Below are 13,497 nucleotides of genomic sequence, written 5' to 3'. Positions count from 1 at the left end.
CCCCACTGAGGTAAAGGCAGAGAGATCTGACTTCCTTAAGACTAGCATTTGACACCTCCCTGCTGGAAGAAGAGGAGGGGGAGAAGGGGAATGTTTAACAATCCCATTGTCTATCCTGCTAGCTCAATTAGCATTTGTAAGAAAGTGAGCCTGGAAGAAAAGAAGTGAGCCCAAACAAAAGTTTTAAACTCAATATTGCCAGGCACTGGTTGGCCAGGAGAGGCTCAGTACCCCCTGGAAAAATTTGGGGAAGGAGCAGAACCTTGAGGGCCCCCCCCCATAGTTTACGCCTATGCCCACAGCAGCAGCGGCGGCGACGAGACATCGGCTCCAGGAAAATTCGGAGGTGGCATGGTGCGGCAAGATGGCGGCGGCGGCAGCAGCAGCGGAGCGATCCCTGGCGGTCAGGAGAGAAAAAAACATCCTAGCGACTGCCGTCGAGACGGGCGCATGATGACGTCGGGCGCTGGCGCAGCGGAGCCAGAAGGACGTTGCTGGGCCGGAGGAAGGCGTGAGTCACACGCCCCGAGAAAAAAAGAAGAAGAACTGTTGCCAGATCGTTGAACTGGAGCCCGCCGGGGACGATTGAAATGCCGAGCCGAGAATGAACGAACACACCAACCACCACTACAGGGGTGCCGGTAGGTAGTCCCACCCCTACAAACTCTGTGGCCCTAGTTAGGGAACATTTGTGTGATTAGCACCACTTGTAAGCCGCTCAGAGACCCCCTGAGAAAGGGGGTTCGAGCAGGATATAAAGTCTAAAGTTAAAAATAAATAAATAAATCTGACCAGGGCTTGGGCTGCTACTGGGCTTGGCTGTACCAAAGCTGCCCTCTTTGGTTCTGCCTTGACCTCCTCTTGGGTTGCCGGGGCCAGTCTTCTCATGACTGCCCTTGATCCTGGAGCTGTGGTGACAGGGCCTGCAGGAGCCACTGTGCCAGCAGCAGCCTCATCATCAGTAGCCTCACCGACTGTAGCACAAATGGCGGAGGTTGCCTGGAGGCCAGCAGCATCTGGTGAATTGTCTGCCCTTGAACAGATGGGACTGGTTTTTTGAGGGTGGGGGATATAAACCTCCAAATGTATTTTTCTAATGTTTTCAAATTTTTCTGTAAACCTGGTGGACTCGCAATAATGGGTTTAAATTAAAGGAGGGAAGGTACCAGCTAGATATTAGAAAAAACGTTTTTACAGTAAGAGTTGTGCAACAGTGGAATCAGCTGCCTAGGGAGGTGGTAAGCTCCCCCTCACTGGCAGTCTTTAAGCAGCGGCTGGACAAGCACTTGTCAGGGATGCTCTAGGCTGATCCTGCATTGAGCAGGGGGATGGACTAGATGGCCTGTATGGCCCCTTCAAACTCTGTGATTCTATGATTCTAACTATCTGCTTTCTTTCAATATGGGCCCGCACTTGACTATTAGAATACAAGATACACATACACTGTAAGCACAAGTAACCTATCACATGCAAAAGGATCTGTTCCAACTGAATTTAAGCTGCAAGTGCAACCTATTTAGACCCCTAGAGATTAGAGACTTCCTGATGCTTGGTTTGGATCAACAGTAGTAAAATATTTATTTCCCCTATCCCTACACCACACTCACAAGTAAGCTTCCCAACATGCCTGTTTACCACCAGCATGCATGCAGCTTTGAGACCTAATACCATTCTATTGCAGGGAACATCAGAGGCTACTGCCTCTAAGCATACCGGCATGACCAGTGCGGGGGAATGAGAAAGAGTCCTCAGATCTGGGTAGGTTCCCCTGTTTGGCTGACAGAGCAGGAAAATATGCTGTTGTACCAGCTGACATAGTCAACTGAAGGCATGTGGAAATGACTCACTAAACAGCTGGGAACAGATCATAGATGCAAATTGCCAAGTCCATCATATATGCACAGGGACTGGGTTAGCTACAAATGGCAAACGATTTCAGCACATTTTTATCATTTACATTGCTTTTGGAAAGATACTTTGCAACATCTCTCCAACCTTTAAGAATATGCTCCACAAGCATAATGTGTTTAGAATTGGAATCAGGGTTCTTCCAACTCTCTAGTGACTCTGTGCTCTTTAGAAAGGGAGCAAAGAAAACCTCACACCGCTCCAATGTGAGTAGCTAAGCCAACTGGCTGCCTGTCTGCTTCCAGACAAAATTTAGAGTGCTAATTCTTTCCTTTAAGGCCCCAAACAGCTTAGTGCTGGACTACTTGAAGGACCACCTCCTCCTGTACACTGTTCCCTCTAAGCTGAGTTAGTGTGAGCTAGCTCACAGTTTTTTAGCCTCCAGCTCACACATTTTTGTCTTAGCTCAGGAGGGATGGCTCCAGAGCAAACCAATTTAATACAGTAGTCAAATGGCTCGCTCACAACTTTAATGCCAGTAGCTCACAAAGTAAACTTTTTGCTCACATGACTCCACAGCTTAGAGGGAACATTGCTCCTGTACTGTCCAGCCTTCCAGCAAAGATCTTCACCTGAAAATGTACTCAATGTGTCCCTGCTTCCAGAAGCATGGTGGGCAGCAACCAGAGACAGGGCTTTTTCATTGGTGGCACTTTGCCTTTGGAGGCCTGCCCAGCATGATCCTGATTATCTTTATGCTCCAGGCCAAAACACTTCTATGAAGGCTTTCAACTCAAGGATTCTATCTTTTCAAGCTGTGCTCTGCTTCTAGCCCAAGGAGTATTTTGTAAACATCATTTTAGACTGCTAAATCTTTTTGTGCTGTTCTTATGCCCCAGTTTGTTTTATTATTCATAAGTTCTTACATTGTTGTTTTTATGACTTTGCTGTATTGTTTTTCTTTGTGAACTGCCTTAAGCAAGTCTCGGGGGAGGGGGCATAGACATTTTCTAAATAAATGAGTAGAAGAGTATGGTAGATATTTCCAGTGTGTCTCATAGGCATGTTCACTGTGGAATTTTCACAAGCACAGTAGTCATCCCATAAAATTGCAATGCAGATGGATTCCTCTTGAAGTGACCCAGCAGGGCCACCTACATAATATGGAGGCCACACACATATGTGATATCCTGAGCTGCACAGACATAGTCAACGTGAAGTCACAAAAAAGAAAATTGCAGTTCCACTCAAATAGCAATACATAGAAAAAAACAAACCAGACATTCTGCATATACTGTGAATCAACTTCTGTACTGATGGGGGGGGGGAATGTCAGTTACCACTGCTGCTGAATAAGGGCATTATAAGCAGGTGCATTTCATTACACACAGCAACTTTGTTCATCTTCAGAGTTAAACTGGAATACTATGGAGCAACAGGTGACATATTGATGGACTCTTAATAGCAAAGTTTGAAATTAACTTTATTAAAGCAATCTTTGCAAAGGCAGGTTGGAATAACTAACCAGTGCAACTGAAAAAAGACTTAAAAGCTGCAGGAATGTGAAATATACATCTTGGGGAATTCCCATTCCTTCTGTTTCTCTAGAAGAGGGTGGAAAACTTTTGGAACCAATGTAGAAACCAAGCACCTATCAGACTGTCCTATAACTGCCAGCAGTGTACAATAAGGATAAAACAACAGGTAGTAGAAAACAAGCAAGTGCACAACAACACTTCTAGTAAGTTTCACAACAAACAGTATCTTCTAGCTCTATTCAGGCAACACAAACAAACTTTGTTCATGATGAGAACTAGCCCTGTTTATTCTTGGGCTCACATACAACATCCATGTCATGCACAGAGCCAAGACAGAAGACTCCTGGTTTAGGAAGAGCACAGTCTAACTATGCTTTGGTGTGATATCTAAATCGGAGTGCTTTAACAAGCTGCAGTTTGTTCCTTGCTAACAAAGCAGTTTGTAAACTACAAACTGCAACTTGTGAAAGCATTCGGATGTCACAACAAGTTGTGATTAAAGACATCCTAAATCAAGGGTCTATCTCTAAATTTCAGCTGCATGTGTTTAGGGAAAGGAGGGGAGGAAACAAAGGAACTCATGACAAACCAGACTAACTCTGCATTTTTTTAAAATGTGCATGTGTGTGTGTGCGTGCATGCGTGCACACACCTGGGAGTCATGGTGACCTCTGGTGACTGACCCCTACTAGGGGCATGGAGGATATTCAGAGAGATGGCTGAATAAAACCTGCCTCTCCTTCCCAGCTCTGGTATTCCAAGGAGGTCTCTCATCCAAATACTTGCCAGAGTCAACCTTGCTTAGCTTCCAAAATCTGATATGATCGGGCTTGCCTGGGCTATCCAGGTCAGGGCAACCAGGCTCATTCTGAATGCTGCCTAAATTTCTGCACAGAGCTCCTTTGTGTAGCGTTCTTTCTTAGCTGAGATAAATCACATATTTCATCTACTTCCTGAGACTTGTTTTTAAAATGTAGAGATAGCAGTTTTAACTTGCTTTACTGTTAAATGTCAGATCAATCATCTCTTTTTATAGGTTCAGGAGATCCAGACAGACAGCAAAATGTTCTTGTGCTTTACTCTGCCTACATATAGGAAGGTGCCTTAAAGAGAGCCAGACCATTGATCCATTTAGCTCAGAATTTACTCTGACTGGCAGCAAACACTGGTTTATATGGAGATGACTGGGACTGGAACCTTCTACATGCAAAACAGGGTGCTCTATGTCTAAGCCACAGTTCTTTCCCATCTCCTGGCAAGGCCACAGCATTCAGTGGATTGGTCTTTTTTTTTGTTGCTCATTGATCATGCCACGCCCAAGGACGCATTTAACTGTTTATTCACTATCTGAAGTAGTTTCTGTTCAGATTCCCCTTGCTTAGATCATAGGCCAAATACCATTTCCTCCAATTAAAAAGAAAAAAATGAAACCCAAATGACTTGAGAAAACGACCTTTGGCACTTACCGTGAAGGGTCCTTTTCCTCTGAGGTTAGGAGGACATCTCCATGGGTTATTCCCAGCGTTCCTTTAGGGAGGCAGGAAATACTTTTTTCTCCTTCCTGTTGGTGCCTTGGGATAGCCCCGCCCCTCAGTTCTGGGACTCCATAAGCAGTGAGTATCAACTAAGGCTGACTCCCCTGAGCCAAGCAGGTAAACTTCCAACATTAATGATAGAACTATAAAACAGTAGAACAAGAACGCAGAAGAAGAAGAAGAGAACAGCACAGAGAAACACAGGAAAAAGGACGATGATGAAAGCAGGAGGACCGAGATGTCCTCCTAACCTCAGAGGAGAAAGACCCTTCACGGTAAGTGCCAAAGGTCATTCTCCCACTGAGGTGGAGGACATCTCCATGGGACCTCCAAAAGCAGTGTCCCTTAAATGGGTGGGTCATCATCGCCAGCCAAAGGGAGAATGTGCTGAAGGACTCTTCTTCCGAATGCTGCGTCGGCTGACACAATTGTGTTTAGCTTGTAATGACAAATGAAGGTAGATACCGACGTCCAAGTAGCGGCCCTGCAGACCTCCTTGACTGAAGCTCGATTCGTGAACGCCGCATTGGTTGCCGCACTTCTCAAAGAATGGGCCATGATCCCTTTGGGAATTTCCATTCCCGATGCTTTGTAGGCCTCCGTGATGCATGACCTAAGGACTGCGCTGATGGAAGCCGTGGACATACGATTTCCCGTATGTGGAAAGGAGATGTTGATGAACATGAAGTCTGTTTTTCATAGAGATTCAGTGCGCATGATGTAAATCTTTAATGCCCATCTGACATCAAGGGTGTGCCATAGTCTTTCTCTGGGATGTTGTAGCTTTGGACAAAAAGTAGGTAAATAGATCTCTTGAGCATGATGAAAAGCGGAAGAAACCTTTGGCTGAAAGGTGGGATCGGTCCTAAGTACCACTTTATCCTTGTGGAAGACGCAGAGCGTGGCCTTTACCGATAGAGCACCCAGCTCTGAGACCCGCCGTGCTGAGGTTATCACCACCAGGAATAATGTCTTCATCCGGAACCACTTCATTCCGACTTCCCTGAGAGGTTCGAATGGCACTTTGGTAAGGGCTGTCAAAACCGTGTGTAGCCTCCAGGTTGGAAACCTGTGTATCTGAGGAGGTGACTTGGCTGTTACCCCTTGTAGAAACATCTGTATGTGGGGGTGCTTAGTCATCCTGTATCCTCCTATGCAAGGAAGGACGGTCGATAATGCCACTACTTGCTGTTGTAAAGTGGCTGCCTTCAAGCTGGAATCCAAACCGTCTTGTAAAAAGGAAAGGACGTCCGCCGTTGTAGGAGACAGAGAATCCAGCTTTTTCCTCCTAGTCCACCGCACAAATGCCTTCCAAGTGGTATTATAAATGCGAATGGTGGACTGCCTTCTTGAGGCCATAAGGGTTGCCAAAACCTTGTCCGGGTAGCCTAGCTGAGAGAAATGTTGCCGTTCAACCTCCACGCGGTCAAGGTCAGCCAGTTGGGATGCAGGTACCAGATGGGGCCCTGCAGGAGCATGTCTGGGGACTGCGGTAAGGTCAGAGGCGGAGCCACAGCCATCTCCTTCAGGAGTGAAAACCATGGACGAAGGAACTCCTCTTCCCAAAGCCTTCATGGCTTTGGACAAGAAATAGTGGCAGTCCTCCGCTTTAAAAACGATCCTCCACCTCCTCATCTGAGAGGAATTCCCCTTCCTCTCTGTCCTTCTCCATGGACCCAACAGACTCCTCATCTTCCCACTGCTCCTCTCTAGAACCCCTACTAGGTCTTGCGGGTGCTTTTTGGGCAGCCTTAGTGGGCCAAGCTGAAGGAGGCTGGGACGGTTGTCCTGGGAAGGGCACTTGTCCAGGGATACCCGCCCTCTCACAGAAGGTGGAGATGCCCTCCTGCATGGCCTGGCGAAAGGCTAGCATCAGATCTGCTGGGTTGATTAAGGCCCCTTGGAAGGTGTTACCCTCCCTGCAATCTAACTCTGGGCCCAGGGAACACGAATCGGAGGGCTTACAAACTCCGTCCGTTCCAGCATCGCGCTGCAGAGGCCTGGAGATGGCGTCCGGATTCAGCTCCGCTTCTTCAAGATGGCCGCCGATCTTCACCCGCCCGGAATTAGCGGGCCCTGCTTCTTCCTGCGGCCAGTGGCACTTGAGTGCACGCTGCGCCGCTGACGCCACCTCTGCTGTGCTCGTTGGGGTGGCACAAACAAGCCCCGAAGGCAGATAGACCCCACTGCAGAGTTGCGCTCTGCCTGTCGCCGCGGTGAGCACTGTCGCCTCGTCCCCCGATGAAAAGTCTTCTGAGTGCTCGGTAGCCATTGCGCAGGCCCGACTAGCACACGGGAGGGACTTGCCTCTTGACGTCTTCTGTCTCCAAGCAGGAGCAAGAAGGGAAAAAATAGAGTAAAAAGTAGGGGGAGAGAGGCAGAGAGAGAGAGAGAGAGAGAGAGAGAGAGAGAGACTCTGAGGAATAAAAGAGAGCAATATAGAGCAAAATAGAAAGAATTGAAAGAGAAAGTAAATGGACAGAATCGCAGAGCTCTGTCCCTAGCTGCTACTCCCTAAGAGGCAGGAATAGAACTGAGGGACAGGGCTATTCCCAAGGCGCCAACAGGAAGGAGAAAAAAGTATTTCCTGCCTCCCTAAAGGAACGATGGGACTAACCCATGGAGATGTCCTCCACCTCAGTGGGAGAACACTTGAGATTAAAAACAGTGTTCACAGAAGCCTTTCTGTAGGGCTATCTGTAAACATTTTGAGAGGAAGGAAAACATGGCTTAACAACTTAGTAGTATGATCACAGATCTGGAAAGCTTATAATTAAGGCCCAAATTAGCTGCCTCTCCCTCTCTATTCTGATCCCTTGTGGCACTTTCATGCAGCCTATTAATTTAGCATCATTACATGCTTGATTTCAATTCACTTTTGCTTCCATGAGCTTATGTGTGTCAAATGTGGAAGTCTGTTTTATGAGAATTTCCCAGGGAGAAGTGACAGTAGGGAAGGGGAAAGGATGAATGCCGTCTCCCTTCTTATATCAATAGCAGATTCCCCTCTTGAATTGCTCTGCATAGATTATAAACAAGTCAATACAAATGACGGCGGACTTATCTTGCATGTGGGAGACAAGACCTGCTCTTAGATTGCAGCACACTGATAAATACTAAACCCAGACACAATCCATGGTCTCAGTCCTTGACATAAAGCCCAGCTCTGCAATAAGATCTATGATGACATTTTAAAAGCATTAAAACTAACCAAAAAGAACAACATAATTGAAAGAATTAAAACAAGAACTAATGGCAGAATCTAATGCAATATTCAAAGTTCACCATGGAGTCAATTATCTGCTTGATTATATAAAGATCTGGTTTCAATGTTGCAATCTAAATTGTGACAAAAAGGTCTTAGCAATATATTTGACTGAATGAATGGCCAAATTTCATGTATGTTTCCAACACTTCTATTCCATCTAAGACAAGTTTTCATAAAATTATTTCCCAAATATGCATTTTGGTTATGAAAAATGTCAGGTGTAAATTTTGTTGCAGTAATTCCTAGTTCTACCTACTGCAATGGTCCCATCCAGGTCTAGATGACTATAGTACCACTTGTCACCATGACAGATACTCATGACAGTATTCAGTTGCACTAATTACATCAATGCTCCTCTTTTGTTGAATTAGAATATTTCAATTTCAAAGTGGGCCTTTGTAAACTTAGAGGACTGAGGAGAATTGTGCGAGCTCCCTGCAGAATTGTGTTGGAGACCCTCCTGCACAGATCAAACTTTGATGATACACCTCAGCCTTAAGTGTTCTATGTAGTTTTATTCATACCTAAGGTGTTCCACAAACTCAAGTTTTCTAGAGAAATAAAAATGGAACCACTTCGTTAAACAATGTATGTTAGGCCTGATTTCCACATGATGCTAGTGGCAATTGGCAAAAGCTGAGGGCCCTTTGTATTTACACAATATCTCATTTGAAAGTGTAGGTACCTCTTTGTAAAGCAACTACACATGCTTAGTTAACATACCACTAACAGGTGTTGGTCTGGCATGCTAATTTAAAACTCAGGGCTACTTTACACTGGCAGCAACCCACCACAGGCAAGTGCTGTTGCCCCACCGAGCTTACATTTCAATCAGACTTCATTGAAGGTGGTTAGAGAAATCCAAATTTAGAGTAGGGAGAGAGCACTGTATGACAGCAAGCTTTTGCATTCTTACTTCAGAAACATTTTTGCATTACATTTCTCTTGTGCTGGATTTTACCTCACGGAAACTGAGTTTGCCATCAAAATCTTCATCTACTTCCTTGATCATGTTCTTCAAGCCCAAATGAGTTTGAGGGGCACCAAGCTTCTCCATCATCAGCTTCAACTCCATAAGGTCAATGTAACCATCCTTCCCTGAGTCATACCTAAAGGGAAGACAGGAGAAATACCATAAGACATAAACTAAAGGCTGACCAACAGAATGTAAGGGCAACAGATTATTCTCTACATATAATATAGCTCAAGCTAGCTACTTTCAGAGCAGGCACTTCTATTTAGGGTGTCTGGAAATTCATGTGAACTAGTATTAAGCATACTATACAACCTGAAAAATAAAGTATAATATAAAGCAGGAGTCCAGTGGCTTTCAGCTATCATCTGGAACATACCAAACAATCCACTGTATACAGTCTACTCTAGCATTACAAACAGGTAAATCTTGGGGTTGCAATACCCAGCCAGTGGAAGCCAGAAACAGCCTGATAAAAGACAGGTACAATGGAGATAACTACAGAATTCTATTGGTTTTCACCTGCAGCTCACAGTTCAAACCTGTCCAACTCATTATTAATAAACTGCGGCCTACCCTGGGTTCAATAAAGTTTCATTCTCATAAGACTTGGGTGGCAGACCTTTTTTTGCTTACAAATAGCCCCCTAATCTAAAACAACTTCTCACTTTACAACAATGCATTACCCAACAGAGACACAAGCTCAGGAACCAGGCTCTCCAATGAACCTAGATGTCAACTTTGTCCTCATATATACTCCAGTAATACAATAAGAGGACCTACTAAAATCAGATAGATCTTGGGCCCATCTACTTGCTCACCCTCCAGTGTGCAACAACATCCTTGCCTATTCTTTGATAAAAGAATAAATGGGCACAAAGCTGGCCTTTTAAATGGCATTATTCAGAAACTAATGGTGGAACGTTTTACTCTTCCACAGCATTTTGTTGCTAACTTGAAAGTCACTATTCTCCTACAGAATTCAATGGGAAACAGCTGAATTAACATTCATCGAGAAGTTTAACACTGTCAACCAGGTCTTAACAAGGCCCTATTTCTTACCTGCTATAGGCGCTCATACTATTGTACGCCACACCCCTTACAACTGTTAATTAGTTCAGCTACACCTGCATGTTTTTAATTGGATCATGCATCTATAAATGAGTGGTTCTCATTTATTCAAAGTGAACTGATTACTCTTTTGATTGGATATTGTTTTCAAGAGGTCTCTATGCCATATCTCACCAACTTCCATCTTTCTCTTCCCTGAAGCTTTGAGCATAAGTACTTCTGCCTAATGAAGTAATAATAATAAATAATTCATAAATCTGATGAAGTAAGTTCTGGCTCACAAAAAAACCAACTCTGTAATAAATTTTGTTAGTCTTCAAGGTGCTACTGGGCTCCTGTTTTATTTTGCTCTGACAGATTAACATGGTTACACATCTGAAAGTATTTTATTTTATTTTATTGAATTTACATCCTGCTCTCCCCGCAAGCAGGCTCAGGGTGGGTTACATCAGTATCAATACAATATAATACAAATCAATTTAAAACAACTTTAAAACAGTATAGAATAATAAAACACTTTGGAGATTAAATTAGATCAGATGTCAAGATCTCAATCAGATGTAATGCAGTTCTCTTTTTTTTGGGGGGGGAGGTCCTCGTCAAAACAACTTCAGTCTTCAAGGCTGGATTATTACTTTGAAAATGACAGTAAGACTCTTTCAATGCTGTTCAAATTTAAATATACTTCATTCAACATAGAGATGCTCCTGGAATTTTTGATATCTGTGTGCAACCACTATTCGAACACCAAGAAAGAACTGTTCTAAATGAAGGATGTATGAACATCAGAAAGAACAACGGAGAGAGTTTTCACTGTGTCTACACTGCAGAACATCCTCTGAGGAAAACAAAGGGGGTCAAATATTACTTGCCACAGCTTTTTATTATAAAAAAAAATATCAAAATGGCTATGACGCAGGTAATTGAACGTAGTAGGAAAAGAGGATGACCTAACATGAGATGGATTGGCTCAATAAAGAAAGAAAGTTAAGCAAGGCTGTTAATGATAGGGTATTTTGGAGGTCATTAATTCATAGGGTTGCATAAGTTGCAACTTGACAGCATGTAACACACACACATGCGGCAGACCCAGATACAAGCCATTAACTCTTTCAACACATAGTCATTTCTCCATTAGAAGTCCATAGACAACAAGCAATGCTTGGAGCAGACATAGAGAAATAACATTTTAAACATTTCATCCTCATACAACATTGTGCCTATGGCAACAGGGGAAATGAACCAAGTCTGCCCATGTTCAAGGAAAAGCTGCTGGGGTTAGACAACTTCAAGGATTCCTGGATGAAGCAGATTGTTTGGATGAAGCAGATTGTTTGGATCCCTTCAAATCTGTTTTCAGGCCTGGTTATGGGACTAACACAATCTTAGTGGTCCCCCCCCCAGCAGATGACCATACAGGGAGATGGACAGCACCTTTGCTGATTCCCCTGGATTTCTCAGTGGCTTTAGATACCATCAATTACAGTATCCTTCTGGACAGCATTTTGGGGTTGTGACTGGGAGTCACCAGTTTTCAGTGGCTGCAGTCCTACATGGAAGGCAAGTTTCAAAAGGTGGTGCCGTGGACTGCTGTTCATCCCCTTGGCCTTTGAAATAGTAAAAAGCCCAGTAGCACCTTTAAGACTAACAAACATTATTGTAGCATAAGCTTTTGAGAAACAAATGAAGATGCATCTAACGAAGAGAGCTGTGTTTCTTAAAAACCTATGCTACAATAAAGTTTGTTAAGCTTAAAGGTGCCACTGGGCTTTTTACTATTTTGCAGCAACACAACTAACTCCTCTGGATCTCTGGCCTTTGAAGTCTCTCAGTGTTCCATCTTTCCCCTGTACTTTCAGCATCCACATGAAACCACTGTGTAAGGCCATCAAGAGATTTGGGCTGGGTTGTCGCCAGTATGTGGATGGCATTCAGTTCTATCTCATGCTTCCAAAGGATACTGGGGTGGATATAGAAACCCTGAACTGGTGCCTGTTAAAAGTGCGACTGTTAAGCAGAACATGACCCAGGATTTAAGGTGTCATCATCTGTTCTGGATGGGGTTGCACTTCCCTTGAAGATACAGGTCTATAGCTTGGGGGTGCTCCTGGACCCAGGCCTACTACTGGATAAGCAGGTAGCAGCTGTGGCCAGGAGTGTCTTTTACCAGCTGCAACTGGTTTGCCAACTTTGGCCTTTCCTGGGCAGAAAAGATCTGGCCACTGTGGTGCATGCCTTGGTAACATCTAGATTAGATTACTGCAATATGATCTACATGGGGCTACCCTTGAACAGTGTTTGGAAACTTCAACTGGTAAAGAATGCTCCAGCCAAGATCATAAGGACCATGTCATGTCTTGGCCCATCTACACTGGTTCCTAATTTGGTTCTGGTCCCCATTCAAGATGCTGGTGTTGACCTTTAAAGCCCTATAAAGCTTGGGGGGGTCGACACACAAGGACTGCCTACTCCCATACAAACCTACCCGACTGCTACTAACATCTTCCAAGGCTGTAGTTCAAGTTCCCCTGACTTCTGAGATCAGGTGGGTAGCAATCTACAAGAAGGCCTTCTCAGTCATAACACCAAAAGTATAGAACACTCTCCTTAGGGATATTCTCCTGTCACCTTCTGCCACTGACTTCTGCCAACAGGTGAAGACTTTTATTTTGAGGGTGTGTTTCTATCATTCTCTCAATGATCCCTTCTTCCCGCCCTATGTTTTAATTACTGGTTTTCTATGTTTTTACGTATGTATTTTAGTTTTTATGTTAATGCTTTTTTAATGAAGTGTATTTAACTGTTATCCACTTTGGTGGCCCTGATGGGGCTGCAAGTCAGAGTACCAATTTTGTACATAAATATGTCTCAGGAAATCCAATTCTGTCTCCACCTACTTAGCCTGTGCTTGTGGAAATGAATTTTACTTGGGCACTAGCTAAGAAAGGAATAATGTCAGAGAGCTGCCACTGTGGATGACATTTACAGTGCTTCTGTCAAAACAAGCAGGGACATTTTGCAAAAGAAGCAGTAGCCCCATGGGTTAACTAACTGTACTGGGGGAACCACAGCCATCACAACAAGTCTCACGTATCCGTCATTCTAGCACATAAGCAATACAAAGCAGGGATTGTGAGAAAGTGGGTCTTGCCAGCAGTGGGCTGAGATGGCAAACCAAGGCACTGCCCTTGCAGGACAATAGGTGTTCAGTGCACTGTGCCAGAGCCAGCCTTCAAAGCAGTTTCCCAAAACTGTGCAGCCTCT

The 13,497-nt window shown here is 44.3% G+C and overlaps 1 protein-coding gene across 1 annotated transcript in view; it reads right to left on the bottom strand.

Annotated features, from left to right (window-relative positions):
* The window catches only part of EFHD1 (EF-hand domain family member D1), a 41,136-nt gene that overhangs the window by 11,959 nt on the left and 15,680 nt on the right, over positions 1 to 13,497 (bottom strand). The window contains exon 2 of the mRNA XM_015426829.1: positions 9,151 to 9,298. Coding sequence (XP_015282315.1) covers positions 9,151 to 9,298 — 148 coding nt within the window. The remainder of the gene's footprint in view (positions 1 to 9,150; positions 9,299 to 13,497) is intronic.

The sequence above is a fragment of the Gekko japonicus genome, unplaced genomic scaffold, assembly GCF_001447785.1.
Source record: "Gekko japonicus isolate JY-2015 unplaced genomic scaffold, Gekko_japonicus_V1.1 scaffold14, whole genome shotgun sequence".
In the NCBI taxonomy this organism is placed as follows: Eukaryota; Metazoa; Chordata; class Lepidosauria; order Squamata; family Gekkonidae; genus Gekko; species Gekko japonicus.
This window is presented reverse-complemented; position numbering and strand designations above follow the sequence as displayed.